General features: G+C 25.8%; 1 protein-coding gene and 1 long non-coding RNA gene across 3 annotated transcripts in view; one reads left to right on the top strand and one right to left on the bottom strand.

Annotated features, from left to right (window-relative positions):
* Positions 1 to 2,546: 2,546 nt before the first annotated feature.
* On the bottom strand, positions 2,547 to 3,353 carry LOC122854535 (cuticle protein 7-like). Its single transcript, XM_044155282.1, has 3 exons — positions 3,301 to 3,353; positions 2,881 to 3,121; positions 2,547 to 2,779 (listed from the first exon to the last, which is right to left on the bottom strand). Exons 1-3 carry the CDS (start codon positions 3,310 to 3,312, stop codon positions 2,631 to 2,633), a joined length of 402 nt encoding a protein of 133 aa, XP_044011217.1. The 5' UTR covers positions 3,313 to 3,353; the 3' UTR covers positions 2,547 to 2,630.
* The window catches only part of LOC122854538, a 50,987-nt gene continuing 39,554 nt past the window's right edge, over positions 3,067 to 14,499 (top strand). For both annotated transcript variants that reach the window (XR_006373976.1, XR_006373975.1), the window contains exons 1-2: positions 3,067 to 3,177; positions 3,280 to 3,352. This is a non-coding gene — a long non-coding RNA (uncharacterized LOC122854538). The remainder of the gene's footprint in view (positions 3,178 to 3,279; positions 3,353 to 14,499) is intronic.

Genomic DNA, 14,499 nt, shown 5'->3' with positions numbered 1-14,499 from the left:
TTATTATGTTTTTTATGGAATTTTATTTATTTCTATATCTATACAAAATAACAGGATGATTTAAATTTATTATAAATTTTATTTTCTTGAAACTGCAATCTTACAATGATGTATGAAAAAATGCTTTTAAATTTATCACTATTCTGGATATTCGATTTATTTAATATCTCAATTCAAAACGATAAATTTTTAAAATCATAATCATAAAATATATTGACCAATTTTCAACAAGACCAACTCTATCATACATTGAAAAATACATTCAAATTTTTCTAATAGCTCTATAAACTTTCTTTTTTTTTTTTTTTCTTACTAGAATTTTTCTTTGCCAATAATATATTGAGTTGAAAAATAAAATTATAATAGTAAAAATTTACTAGTAAATTTTGCACAATTGAATAAACAAACTTGAATGATTTTGTTTATTGAAAATTATCGGAAAAATAATTCAATGTATTTTAGATTGTTTGGAAAATTTACTATAACTTTTTATTATATTTTATTTGATATAATTCAAATAAAGTAAACATGACATTTATTTCAAACAAAAAAAAAAAATATACAATAACATGAAAAATAAAATTTTTATCTTATTATCAGAGTAGACAGTTAAAACGTGCTTCTTGGGGTGTTGAAACTGTTGATTTTTAATCTAAAAAAAATTGTATAAATATAGTTGGTTTAGAAGTGACGAATTTTTTTTTATTTTTCTTTAAAAAGTAGAATAAAATTGTTGATGTTTTGTTGAAGACAATTGGTTTGTTGGTGGTGTATAATACTCAAACCTCAAGAAGCTCAGTTCTGTTAAAGACATCTGTTGAAAATAGATTCTATTCTTAAGCTGAACAAAAACTTGGTGAAACAGCAAGTGATGCTAAAGTGCATCGGATGTTTATGACATGATGAGTAGTTGGTCCAAACGATATAGTCTTAAAGTTTGTTCTTTATTTCATATAAAAATTATTATTTGTTTATTTATTTTTTTTTACAATTTAAAAGTTTCATTGATTTTATGCCTTATGATTTAACACTGCTTTCTTTTCATCCTTCATGGATATTGAAGATTGAATTTTCAAAGAGAGACATTCATACAACTAAATTGAATTTACTAGCGTACAGAGAATGATCCAAGTCGTTGAGCAAGATCAGACAAGGCCTCTAGAGATTTTTGTTTGACCTTCAATTCTTTAAATTGTTTATTTTATTTTTTATTTTTTGCTTTAGGTTCATTGCTTACTCTCTTCATTGTCTATCGATTTTTTTTTCTTTTAAAAAATAATACAAAAGACACAAGTTGATAATATCAATTGAAAAACCTTTTATACATCTCTATCATTAAATTTTTTTTTCAATTAAACTAACTCGTAAAAAAAAAAAAAAAGCCTCTGTAATTTTTTTATTGGTTATTTTTCTATTTTATTCTGGCAATACAAGGGTGATCAATCTAGTGTGGATTGAACAATTTAGGAAATGTCAATTGTTCGATATTAAGTGCAAAAGTGTAGAATATTTTGTAATCTTCTTTGTCATATGGTTAACAAAACACAAGGGACCAATCACTAGTTAGATTCAAGATAGTTCAACCATGTACAACCAATTTTAAGCTGATGTAGAAAGAGATAAAGAATAAAGGGGGAAATTGGATGAGAACCAATTTAGAATGGTGGTTTTAGACTGACGAAACTGGACATACAATGTTCGTTATATATAACATAACTGCACAGGTATGTAAACTCACAATACTAGTAGCAAATTCTAATTGTTCAATCGTAACAATTAGCTTTGTAACTGCAGCTTAAGTACGAATTTACAAAGGACCTTTTGATTGTTGGTACTCATGTTTGTATTTGAAAGACTTTTGCTTATTTTCGTGTTAAACAAAGATCACAAAAAAAAAAAATAACGTAGATTTATTATTTCACATTTTATATTTTTTCTTTTTCGAATAAAAGATAAATGTAAATTTGTTAATGCACTTGTCTGTTTAGAAACAACAATAAAAAAAAAAACAAAGAAAAAGACAAATGACTTGTTAGACTTTTTGTATATTCATCATTTATGAATGCAATAACTTTTAGGATATATATCATCATCATGATGATGTTGTAAAATCACTCAGGATATTTGCTGATACATGCGTGTTATGCTCGACTTGATAGTCAATGTTGTTGAATACAATTGAGGTGAAAGCAATTGTCTCCTAACTTGAACATTAAATCAATATTTCCATTTCTCTGTAAACTAACAAATTTATACACTTGTACTTTATTATGATAAGATACATTCAAATGAACAAACAATGTCTGAATGATAATACACAAGTTTCGTAAATTAATGCATCAAAAATTTTGAATATCAAATATTCTTTTGTGAAGTAATATTATCTGTTTTAAATATCAAAGTCATATTATTATTTTTCTTGTGTAAAGTACTTGTTTACATTTTTTTATTTATTTTTTTAAACAATATACACTAACAATACAATTTTTTTTAAATTTTATTTTATAATCATGATTAAAATTTAATTATTTTATATTTGGTGTCAACATAAAAATGATATGATGTGAATAAAAGAAGAAAAAACAACTAAAAAATAATAACATAAACAATAAAAACAAAGATAATTATTTTTAATTATCACCACTACTGCCACCATTGTGGTTATTTCCATGGCTATTGTGAACATGAGCATGAAAACCACTTTTATCTGCGTAATATTTTACTGTTCGTAAATTTCCACCTGGCTCTTGAACAGAATATTCACCATGAACCTCTTTGCCTATTAAAAATAAAATTATAAATATAATAATTATAAATAATATGATGATAAGAATATTATATTATTATTATTATTGTTTTTTTTTTTTTTTATTTACAGACCATCACGATGTTCTTTCTGTCCATGATGATCACCAGTGTGAGGATCCTTAACGCCATATGAAAACTTGTAGTGAGGATGACCAACATAATCGTAATGATGATGTCCATGCTTGTCAGTATATGTCACTTCTTTATCCTCACCAATCACTGGTCCATGAAAATGTTGGAATGAATGAGCGTGACCATGTCCTGTCACGCACATCACGTACATTGTCGAAACAATTAAAACCACTGCCAATATCTGTCAATTAACAAACAAGAAAACAATATTATTCTCTACTGTATATTCCAATGGAGGTAATAATTAAAACACAATAATATTTTTAATTAAAATAAGATGAAAATTATTATTTTTATTAATTTATAACTTTGCTTTTTTTTTTTTCATTCTATTTTTAGTTATCAATAGAAGCTTCTTACTTTGAACGACATTTTTTCTTTGATCTGAGACTGTTGTCTTCACCCAATCAGAGTGAGTACTGATATATTTTGTTGATTAATTTCCTCTTTATATATACCTACTCTTGATAATTTCTCTATTACAAATTTTAATTTCTTCATTATGGTTTTTTTTAAACAATTTTTTTTCCCCTTCGCTTGGTTCTTATGTCAATTCATTATTAAATTAGTTACAAAATAAAATGATTTAACCGTATGATCGGTGAATGCTAGTTATTCTGAAATATAACAAAAAAAAAAAACGAAAAACTGTCCCGGTCGAACGGTTCGCCTTGCCTAATTTTATTATCCATGTGAATTCAAATTTATTAAGTTAAATAAAATAAAAGAAAGGGAAGTCGATATAAAAAAAAGGAAGCAAAACTTTCGACAATTTGTCCTATGTAAAGTGATACAAAGCATAATATAATAATATAAAAAAATAATAAAAATAACAATAAAATAGTTAAAATTGCATCATCTTGTAAGCGGTTAAAAAAAATTGATACGACTCAATTCGTAAAATTTTCACATTTTAGTTTTTAAAAGTTCATTTCTAAAGTTTTCATGAAAAAAACATTCATTTTCAACTGTACTTGTCGTCGTTGTCTTTGTCGTTGTCGTCGAGAAAATAGTCGTCATATATAGTAGAACCTTGCAACTTCATTTCCGTTGCTATATGTTAGTCAATTTATTTGATAATAAAATAAAAGACAAAACAAGTAAAATTGGATAATAAAAAATGACCAAAAAAATATCAAAAATAAAAAAAAAAGTTGAGATAGAAAAAATATATAAATAAATAAAGTTATTCAAGTTGTTAAAAACACATGAGGCACATTGTAAAGACACTTTTTCGTATATTCGTACAATATAACTAAGAGAAAATGTACAAGTATCCAAAGCGTGGATTACAGTGATAAATTATGCAACGTAATAATGTTTGTTGGGATTACAGTTTGAGCGTGTGCTTCATCAGGACTATTTCTATATAGCATATACCAAGTTATTCGTGTTTATATTGCAAGTTTGTTAGTATACTTAGAAATAAATACAAAAAAACAACAAACGAATAAAATAGAGAATAAGAAAAATCAAATGAGACAGGAAATTGAGAAGAAAAATAGGCATCACAAGTATTTTTTTTTATTACTCGTATATTTTTACTTTAGTATTTCCAACGGACTTGGATTTTCTATTTCTTTTCTCTTGTCCATAATATTTATACATTTATTTTTTTTTTATATTTTTATTTTATTTCCTTTTTTTAATCTTCCTATTTGACTCTGTAGGGAATTGTCGCTTTTCCAGTAGTAAGCAATCCATGTAAAAAAAAAAAATAAAAAAATGAATATATAAAATGACAAGAAAAAAAAATGAAACATTATAGGGATATAAATGTTGTATAAAAAATAAAAACGAAACTAAATGGAAAATCCTCGGGGACAAATAGAAAAGATCAAGTGTGTAAACATCGAATATCCTATACTCATCTTCTATTCCCTTGGTTAAACTGACACCGCGTATATACAAGTCATTATTAATCTTTAATACATCGTTTATTTTACAGTTAAATATGTATTGCAATTTTTTTACAATTTTAATATCTATCAATTTAATTAAAATTAAAAATAAACTAAAAAATATTATAATAATATTTTTAAGATAAAAACAAACAGCTTTGTTTGTCCGCAAATTCGGCCAATACCATTATTTTCGTGCGCAAGTGCAGTTACGATAGTAAAGAGGCGGTAGAAATTGCTGGGTAAGAATGTGGTTGACCTGGCTATATATACACATACAAAAGCTTTTCGTTTATAGGTCACAAAAAAAGATAAAAAAAGATTAAAAAAACATGGAAATTGAAATTATTATATAATTGAGAATTCTATCAGTGTACTATTGTCACATTAACAATGTGGGTATTACCAGAGTATAATAAACGTATCGCCATTCAAGTTTTTTGTTTTTATTTTTTTGTAATACAAAAATGTAAAGATAATTTTGAAAAAAAAAAAAAAAAAAATATTACATTATCTTTAGAATTTTAGTTAGAGTAGTAGAATGTTAAAGTAGAGAAAAAAAATAGAAAGAAAAAATAGAAAAGATTGAGTGACACGGAGAATTTATGTTGGTGAGAGAAATGACAAAGAGTATATCTGCATATATATATCTATATAGTGTTCATAGAGTTGAGGTACTGGCCAACCGAATTGTAATTGCACTTTAATTAAGTCGTAATTTAAGGACGTAACTCACCAAATGCATGCACCAAGATAGTTCTATTTGAATGTGAATCAACCGATTCGAGAACTGTAATTCAAACTATCCCAACTAAATGTATACTACGTCTGGACTACTACTTGAAATCCTTGGTAGCATTTCTACACCACCCACAAACTGTATACTTTTGTTATACATATATATTCTATTTTCTCGTTTGCTATATATAAATGAATGTCGCGTGGATAGAATAGTGGTATGCACTCTGACACCCTCAACTCCCTTTGGTTATCTATCTCTCTTCTTGTCTTCAACACCCTTTTCAACAACTATATATCTACTACCCTTTTTTACGTTTGTATAGTTCTCTGGTACTTGGCCAATTCATATGCAAATGAAAAGCGTCGACCTCGAGGCATTGTTCACACTGAGTTTCAGTGTCCCGAGCTTGACTTACTACATGAATTTCCTGAAAACTATAACGGTGAGGTATCCGTGTAATTGATACTCATTCCATTTACCAAGAAGTTCACTTCTTCCCTCGAGCTTTTTTTGAAAGTATTATTATCATCATACGCACATGTATGAAAAGTATAAATTATATTATTACTTTTTTTTTTTTTATTCTTGCGATTATTCTTATTTGATTAGAGAAAGTTTATTTTTCATTTTATTGCACTGCACTTTTATTACATGCAATGCTTATTTAATTTTTTTTATCTCATTCTTGTTATTATTTATTATAAATTTTTTATTGGGATATATTTTTTTGTCTTTGATCCAGATTTTTTTTTTTTTTTGTTAAAAAATGTATGTTTTAGAAAGATTGAATGAACATGCAGTCAACTTTATTACTTCCGCAATATTTGGGTGTAATAAAATGTCTGTTTGGGTCGGTTGGGATATATATATTTTATTTTTTTTCGACCTGTTTATTTAGTTGGATGACTCGTCTATCCGAGGGGTTTTATTCATTTTTTTTTTTTTTTACAACCTCACGTATGCTTCCAAACAGCATCAGCCGACTGGAAATCGTCCGATCATACGGAAATAGTTCAGGTGTTGGCAAAAAATAAAAAAAAAGCAGATATTCCCGAGGGTACGTGAATAAAATAAAAAATCACGATCTCTTCTATTTAAAAAATTTTTTCATAGAAAAAAGAAATTAGATTGAATCGGTATGTTAATCAGAAAAATGATAGATAGACAAAACCCAACAAAATTAAAATTCAAGTGCGTGTTGAGAGTCTGTGTTTTAATAAAATTTAGTATTATTTTTTGATCTTTATATACGAAATGCTAGAAGAATAGAAGAGCTTTAAATTTCTTGGTTAAATAAAATTAATCATAATACTCGTAAAATAAATATAAAGATGATAAATAAAATATTATCATCTTTGAAAAAAATAAAAAAAGCAGAATGAAAATAAGCTCAAGAGAAAACCTTCAGTCTTGTCTAAAGTGAGCGTTACTAAAATTTGTTAGGATAGTGAAAGAAAAAAGCAAAAAAAAAAAAAACACTTATCTGCTTGAAATGTGAAGATGTTCAACTAAGAGAGCGTGTTTTTTTTGTTTATTTGTATTTTTATCAAGTGGTTTTTCTTGTATTCATGCGTACTTAAAAAAAAGGAAAAATAAAAAAAGCCTCGGCTGTAAAATAAAATCTAATTGCAAAATATATATCTTCTTAATATCTAACATCATCATTTTTCGATTAAATACATTTTCTTATTGTATAACAAGTTTTAATGAGTCACTGATGAGCAAAAAGATTAATAAAACTTCCATTATCTAGCTAAATTAAATTTAATTGATTTTAAAGTAAAAAAAAAAAAAAACAAACTTAAGAATAAAATTATATCTTACGTTGAGAAAGAGTCATTGTTTTTTTTTTTGTTCTCAAAAAGTATTCATCATTAATCTAGCTAAATCGATTGAAAATAATCGGAAATTAATTTCTAAGCAAAGAAAAAATAATCGTCTCGTTAAATTTGTGAAATATAAAACTCCAGTACATATTATTTTTCACTTGAACTATTTTTTTAATTACTTTCTACTAGATATTTATTATTACAATTCGTTTGATGAAAATATTCTTCGATGAAAAAAAAATTGAATAAGAATATTTTTAAATATGACAATTGTATTTTGTGAATTTGAGAATATATATTTTAAACTCTATGCTCACATATCAATGATTTGAATAGAACCGATAAAAGCACAATGATATAACACAGTAAGTTTAAACTCACGACCTGTGAGCACACGTATTGTTGTGTATAATCGTTTTATGTGCGAACTCCTTTATGATATCGTTGTCGACTGTTGAATAGAAATACATATATATATATTATTCTTTTCTTTTTCGTTATATTTCCCTTTTTGTTATTTATCAAAGTTTAAAAACGTTTTTCCATTTTTTTTAAATGAAAAAACAACATTTCTATACACTCAGTTGCAATAATGCCAGTTGCAATAATCTCTTTGCAATACTTGATAAAAAAAAAAAAATTTTTTTTTGGAAGCTTTTTGGCTCTTTGAAGTGTCATAGAGTTTTTATTCAATAATTTTCTACTTTTTCTTTTTAAATATTATTTTTTTTTATTACATAAAATATTTAATATAATTTATTTTTAAAAATACTACACGTATTTTATTTTTATTGATTTTTTTTTTCTTTAAAATATTTATTTTATTCTCTCAATATTCAAATTAAAAATTTATCTCCATCAATCAATTTATCAATTAATTAAGAGTGTTTTCTAAAAATATATGTGCATATAAATAAGTAATTTTGCTTTTTTTTCTTGCTCTTTAAATAATTATGAATATCTGGAAATAAATAAAAAAAAAATCAACTAAAATAGATTTTCATACAATGGGCGTCTAAACTATTAAATAAATAAAAAAAATAAATGTTAAGTCTCCGTCAATTTAAGGTATATAGATAACATGTATCCATTAACTATCTATCGTTGGATGGTATAGCGCATCAAAAGCCAACGTTAAGTGGAGTAAAAGCATGGTGTCCTTGTATCTTTTGCTTTCAGCTAAGAAGCATTTCAGACAATAGAGAAAATTCAAGAGATTTTACCACGAATATAAATACCGTACTTGACTTGGAAAAGCGTCGAGGCGATTCTCTTGGGGTATTAATAATATTAATTAAAACGATAAAAGTTTTTTGATATTGTTTGGTGATATATACTTGAGTGTTGTCTCAAGTAACGAAAGCACGTTTTTAGTATATACCTATATATATTGTTTTAATGAATTTTCAACAAAAACATATAGAAAATAATTTGATTATTTTAAAGAATATTTAATGAGCAAATAATTTATTATTATTTTTGAGAATAACAATTATCGTTACCGCTAGCGATTCTCGGAATCATTGATCAATTGTGCTGCAATTGTTATTTATTTTTTATTTTTCGAAAATATAATAAATTGAATAAAATGTCAATTCAAAAAGTTTTTACGAATAAATTCTTATGTTTTGAAGTTTAATTCAGTGAGTTGTCAAAAATATCAAAAGTGTGAATATCAATGAAATACATTTGGTATTTCCAGCTGTGTCAAAATGGCAATCGTTCAAAATATAAGAAAGTTTTTTATTAAGTGACAACAAGCTGGCTTCATACATGACTAAAACAGAATTTAACTTTTTTTTTTTTTTTTTTTTCACTTACACTTTAAATATTTTCTACAATAAAATAAGACAGCAAGAGCCAAATTTTAATAAAATGATGAATAAATTACTATTTGGTTTATGACCAATTGACAGAAAAAAATATAAAAATTAATTAATAAAAATGCAAAAGAAAAAAACGATCTAGATAAATGAATAATGTTTTCTTCAATTTAAATAACCAGCTCTATTTAAATACTCGCATAAAATTAATTTTTTTACTTTATTTTTTTGTGGATGTCTATACGCTTTCACAAAATTATAAAAGCCACCTCTATAATACTCCAACTCGTGCCGTTGGCGATTTTGCGGTACGTTAAATATATTTCTACGAGTTACTCGCGCAAACTTCTGTTTTATCTTTAATACTTTTTTCTACAAATTCGACTTCAATTATTTTAAACCACTTAGTCAACTTTTGAAAGAAGTAAAAAATAAAAAAAATGTTTACTCTGAACTAGCTTTATTTATAAATAATACACAAGACTTTATTTTATTTGTTGAATAATAAAATACAAATTTAAATTAAATACTTAAATTGTTTGTTAAATTGTGCGTGATAATGATATGTATATACAAACGTGCTGAAGGTGAATGATTTGATTGAAATTCTATTTGCAGTCATATAATTTATGATGCAGCTGAGGATTCAAATAAAATAAAATTCATTCATTCACACATGCGGTCATGTCGACACACGCTAAGTGATTAAATAATTTAAAAAAAAAAAAAAAAAACACAGAAATACTTGATCAATGAGACTCCTACCAGTTATTAATATTTTAGAAAGAAATCAATAAAAAAAAAAAGACTTGAAATTCAGCTCTCCATCCTACGTAATAATAAAAATTGAATCAAATTACGGCAATATTTATCGCAATCAGTATCAATGCAATGACAATTTTTTACCTCAATAATAATATTAAATAAATATAAAAAAGTTGATATACTTTGAAATACATGTGATTAAATACATTTTTAATGTATAATTTTCAATGATAGTTAATTCACGTCAAAGTAAACCGATGATGGAATTAATTAAAACGGAAAAATATAGAGAAAATTTTTTTTATAAAATAATAATGAAATAAAAGATGAGATTTTTCTCAATTAAAAAATGTACAGTGTAGAATATATAAATGATAAAAAATTCTGAGCAGATAATAAATCTGGATTTCCGTTTAAATAAAACACCTTCCGACTTGTGCACATTAAACTGCACTGAGTTAATTATTTTTTGCACTTGTCGTGCTTGGGGTTGTTTTTCCGACACTTCGCAGCCATAGACATGTATATATATATTTTTGTATAATATAAAGTTTGACTCTATATAATATACATATATAGTATGCAAAATTTGATTATAAATAATGCACTTTGAGAAGGATGTCACACGATGTGATGATTATAATATTGATATTTAAATTATAATTTTTCATAATTAATATCGCGAGTTATGAGTGATTGTCAGTGTTGTCTCATCGCTCATAACCCAAGATTGTCTGTAATGGCAAAGATGCCCTTCGCAAGCTCGTGATTTAGATCGGTGTACAGTAAGATGTAGCGATGTCTTATGGCTCATGACCCAAGATTGTGTCTACGACGGGCAAATTCACGATTGAGGAAGATAATGATTTATGATGTAGACTTGTGACTGAGGTTTTTATTATACACATAAGGGCTTTTCATAATATACTATATATACACATTGATTGTTGGAAAAACAATTAATAAATATAATAATCTAAATGCATTTTCAAATAAAATATTTTTTATATTAAGCGATACATAATTATAACGTGGATGAATGATACATTGAATATAATATCTACTGATACGTTTTTGTAGGAGAATTTTTTCTTTAAAAAAAAATAGGAAAATAGGCTTTAATTTATAAATTTATATCTATATATATTAATGGAACATTGTCCAACCCAGTTATGTCGCAGGTGATAATAATTATTGTAAGCGTATTTATAACCAAAACTGTCCCAGTGCGAAAATGTCACCTGGGAAATTTGGTGGTGGTGAAGTGGCACCATTATTATTAATTTATTTTCCAACATCATAGTAACACACAGCGGGTATTGAATTTGCCTGTTGGACAAACATGAATTTCTCACATTGTATTGAAATACAGTTGAATCAAACATTTATATATTTAAATATATTTGTATTTTTTTTATTTATTTTAAATTGAAATGCATTTGTGTCACATTTGTGTCACCAATTTTCACACTAATTACCGTTTTCAAACCAATTAACAACTCACTTATTCACATCAAAAACACATAAGCGTTAACTTTGAAAATCGATTAAAAAAAAAAAAAGAACAATTTAAATAATTTATCAAGTAATAATAATAATTAAAATAATAAAATTTAAATTAGTCAAAAAAAATAATTTTTCATTTTGTTGAGTAATATGTGTGTAAAAGAAAAAACAGCATGCATTAATATTTTTTTTTTTTCGGTACAAGTAAAAAATTAATGTCAATGACAATTATATTACAGTCCTAAAGAAAAAAAAAGAAAAAAAATTAATTATAATCACAGCGTGTATACTATATAGAACAGCATAAATTCAAGGAGGACAAAATTAATAATAGCGAGTGTAAGAGTTGCGGTTACGATGCAATTATCGCTTTATGAAGGAGGCTCTATGGATATACGCTGGGTACAAAAATAAAATTATTGAAAAAAAAAAAAATAATAGTATAATAGTAAAATAAAAATTTTAATCTAAAAAAAAAGAAAAAAAAAACCTACTACTTTTATATTTTCAAAGTGACTTTTATTGTCATGGTGTTTTATTTAATTAATTTTTTAAGAGGTAAAAGATTTTTTCTTTCATACTAAGTTTGAAAAAAGAAAAATTAATAATAAAAAAGTATTTATAATACTTATATGATACTATAAATTAGAAAGTGTGATTTTTTTAAAAATATACATATATATTTTTTATTCAACCCTTTTCTATAACCATTTGTCTCATGTCTTTTAGACTCTTGATATTTTTTACGAGGGGCAATTATTATTATTTCTTGTCTCTAAAGCTATCTTTTCTTATTTCTTTAGTGTGATTATAAGTTTGGCAGTGGTATTTTGTTAGGGAAATTGTAGAGATGGTGTAGGTATGCGACTTGAATCGTACTTACAATTGCCTGCAAAAGGAGAAGGATAAATACTCAACTCACTATTTGATATGGTGCTGAGTTTGGGGTAGCATGGCCTTCTGTTTTAAACAGATAATAAGTTACAATTTTACATTTGTCTGATGTATATTTTATATATAGTTTTAAATACAAGATGTTTTTTGGTTGTGAAAATTACATAGTTGTCTGTAGTTTTCAGTCACTGGACAAATTGTAAAATGTTTTTTATACTATACCATCTGTTTTTAAACACTTTATTTTTATTTACATTCTCTTTATCTTTGTCATTGCAAAATCTAAAATACTCTAACGCTTTTATTGGATTACACATGATTTTTTAAAATTACTTGAACTATTTTTTTAAATAGCATTTTCATTCATCTAGTATATATTGTTTAAATATTTTTTTTTATTTTAACAAACAACAAGAAGATTACATATAATCTTTTTTTTTTATCTCGATCGTGAATTTATCAAATTTTTATGAATATCTTAAAGAGAAAATTTTGTTTGCTTGTAATTATCATGATTAAAAAAAAAAAATATCCTATTAACAGAGCTTGCAAAGTTTATCAAAGATGTCTTATTTAAAGTACAGAATTAATTTTAATTTTTCATCATTTGCTGCTTTAGTAGAAAATGAATTTTATTTTTATTTAAAGATGATTTATTTTTTTTTACATACTTTAAAACATACATTAGTGAATAAATATAGTTAAATATTTTAATGTAATATACTTTATTAATGAGATTTAACATTTATTTATGCATTTGAAATAATCATGACGTATTCATATTGGCTAAAGTATATATGTAGTTTCCATATATTCTCAGTTATCAGTGGTTACAGGCGGATACGGTTGTTGAAAACTCGGAAGAGAAGTGTGGCACGCGTATTTGCTCTTCCTGTGGCCGCCAATGCATGATGGCCGATCTCTCGGCTTAACCTTTCCTCTCTTTCTCTCTCTTTTCCTCTTGTTACTCTCCATATTTGCATCAGTTTTCAACCTACTTCCATGACCACTTCAAATTCCATTTGATATATTATGAAAATTTGCGTTGTTTATCGTTAGGAATTTCTCAACTATTGGATAAAATCAAAAAAGTTTTTATATATATAAATAAATTCTGAGGTTTTGCTTCAATATAATGTTTCATTAAATTTTCGAAAACTAATTAAATACAAATATTCCAAAATATCATTTATAAAAATTTTGTATACATCAAAACTTTTCCTTATATATTTGTTACATCTTCTTTATTTATTAATTTTTTTTTGTGATTAGTAGTTTGTTATTACATGCGTGTTAAACTATATATATAATAAGATCATGAATACAACCTCGTTAATTCGAGAGTTATAGAGCCCCACAAAAGTTGATGGATGAAAAGGGAGATTTAGTTTTGTGGAAGATTGCTAAATCTGGTCGAGAGAAGGCTTGGACTCGAATACTCAATGATATTATTTCTATCTCACAGTGTCCATATAGATTTTCCTTTCACATACAAAAAATATATCTATATTTATATTACCCGTGGAAAGCCAAGGCAACATTCCAGAAAAGGTTCGACATCTGTACGATCCAACATAAATCAACCTGGGTAGGCTATATGTAGGAGAATCGAACCTAATGAATTCCTGAATAGATACAGACATTTTGAATTGCACTATGTACAAGCGTGTCTAGCAAAGTAAGTTTGATTCTGTGTATCGCATTCATAACTTCCTCGACGACCCCAATATTTGGCTTTCTCTATTTTCAACCCCTGCTTCCATCACTGCAAACATTTATGTCTCTATATACTTTCTGGTACTCTAGTTATTTCAACTAAAAATATATTACGAAAGCCTTAAAAAATTTATCATCTATACACTCATTGAAAATTTTTTAAATAAATAATTAAATATGTCAACGCAATCATACAGATTTAATTATCTACGGTAAATTCATAATAGCGATAATATTTATACTAAAAATAAATAAAAATTAAATGAGACTTAGTCTTGTTATTCACCACATAGAAACAAGGTTTTACTTATGAGCAATTTCATTAAGTTTTGCCTTAAAGTATGAAAGCAAAAAAAAATAATAAAAAAAAAAAAATGGTACTC

The sequence above is a fragment of the Aphidius gifuensis genome, linkage group LG4 (assembly GCF_014905175.1).
Source record: "Aphidius gifuensis isolate YNYX2018 linkage group LG4, ASM1490517v1, whole genome shotgun sequence".
Taxonomy (NCBI): domain Eukaryota; kingdom Metazoa; phylum Arthropoda; class Insecta; order Hymenoptera; family Braconidae; genus Aphidius; species Aphidius gifuensis.
This window is presented reverse-complemented; position numbering and strand designations above follow the sequence as displayed.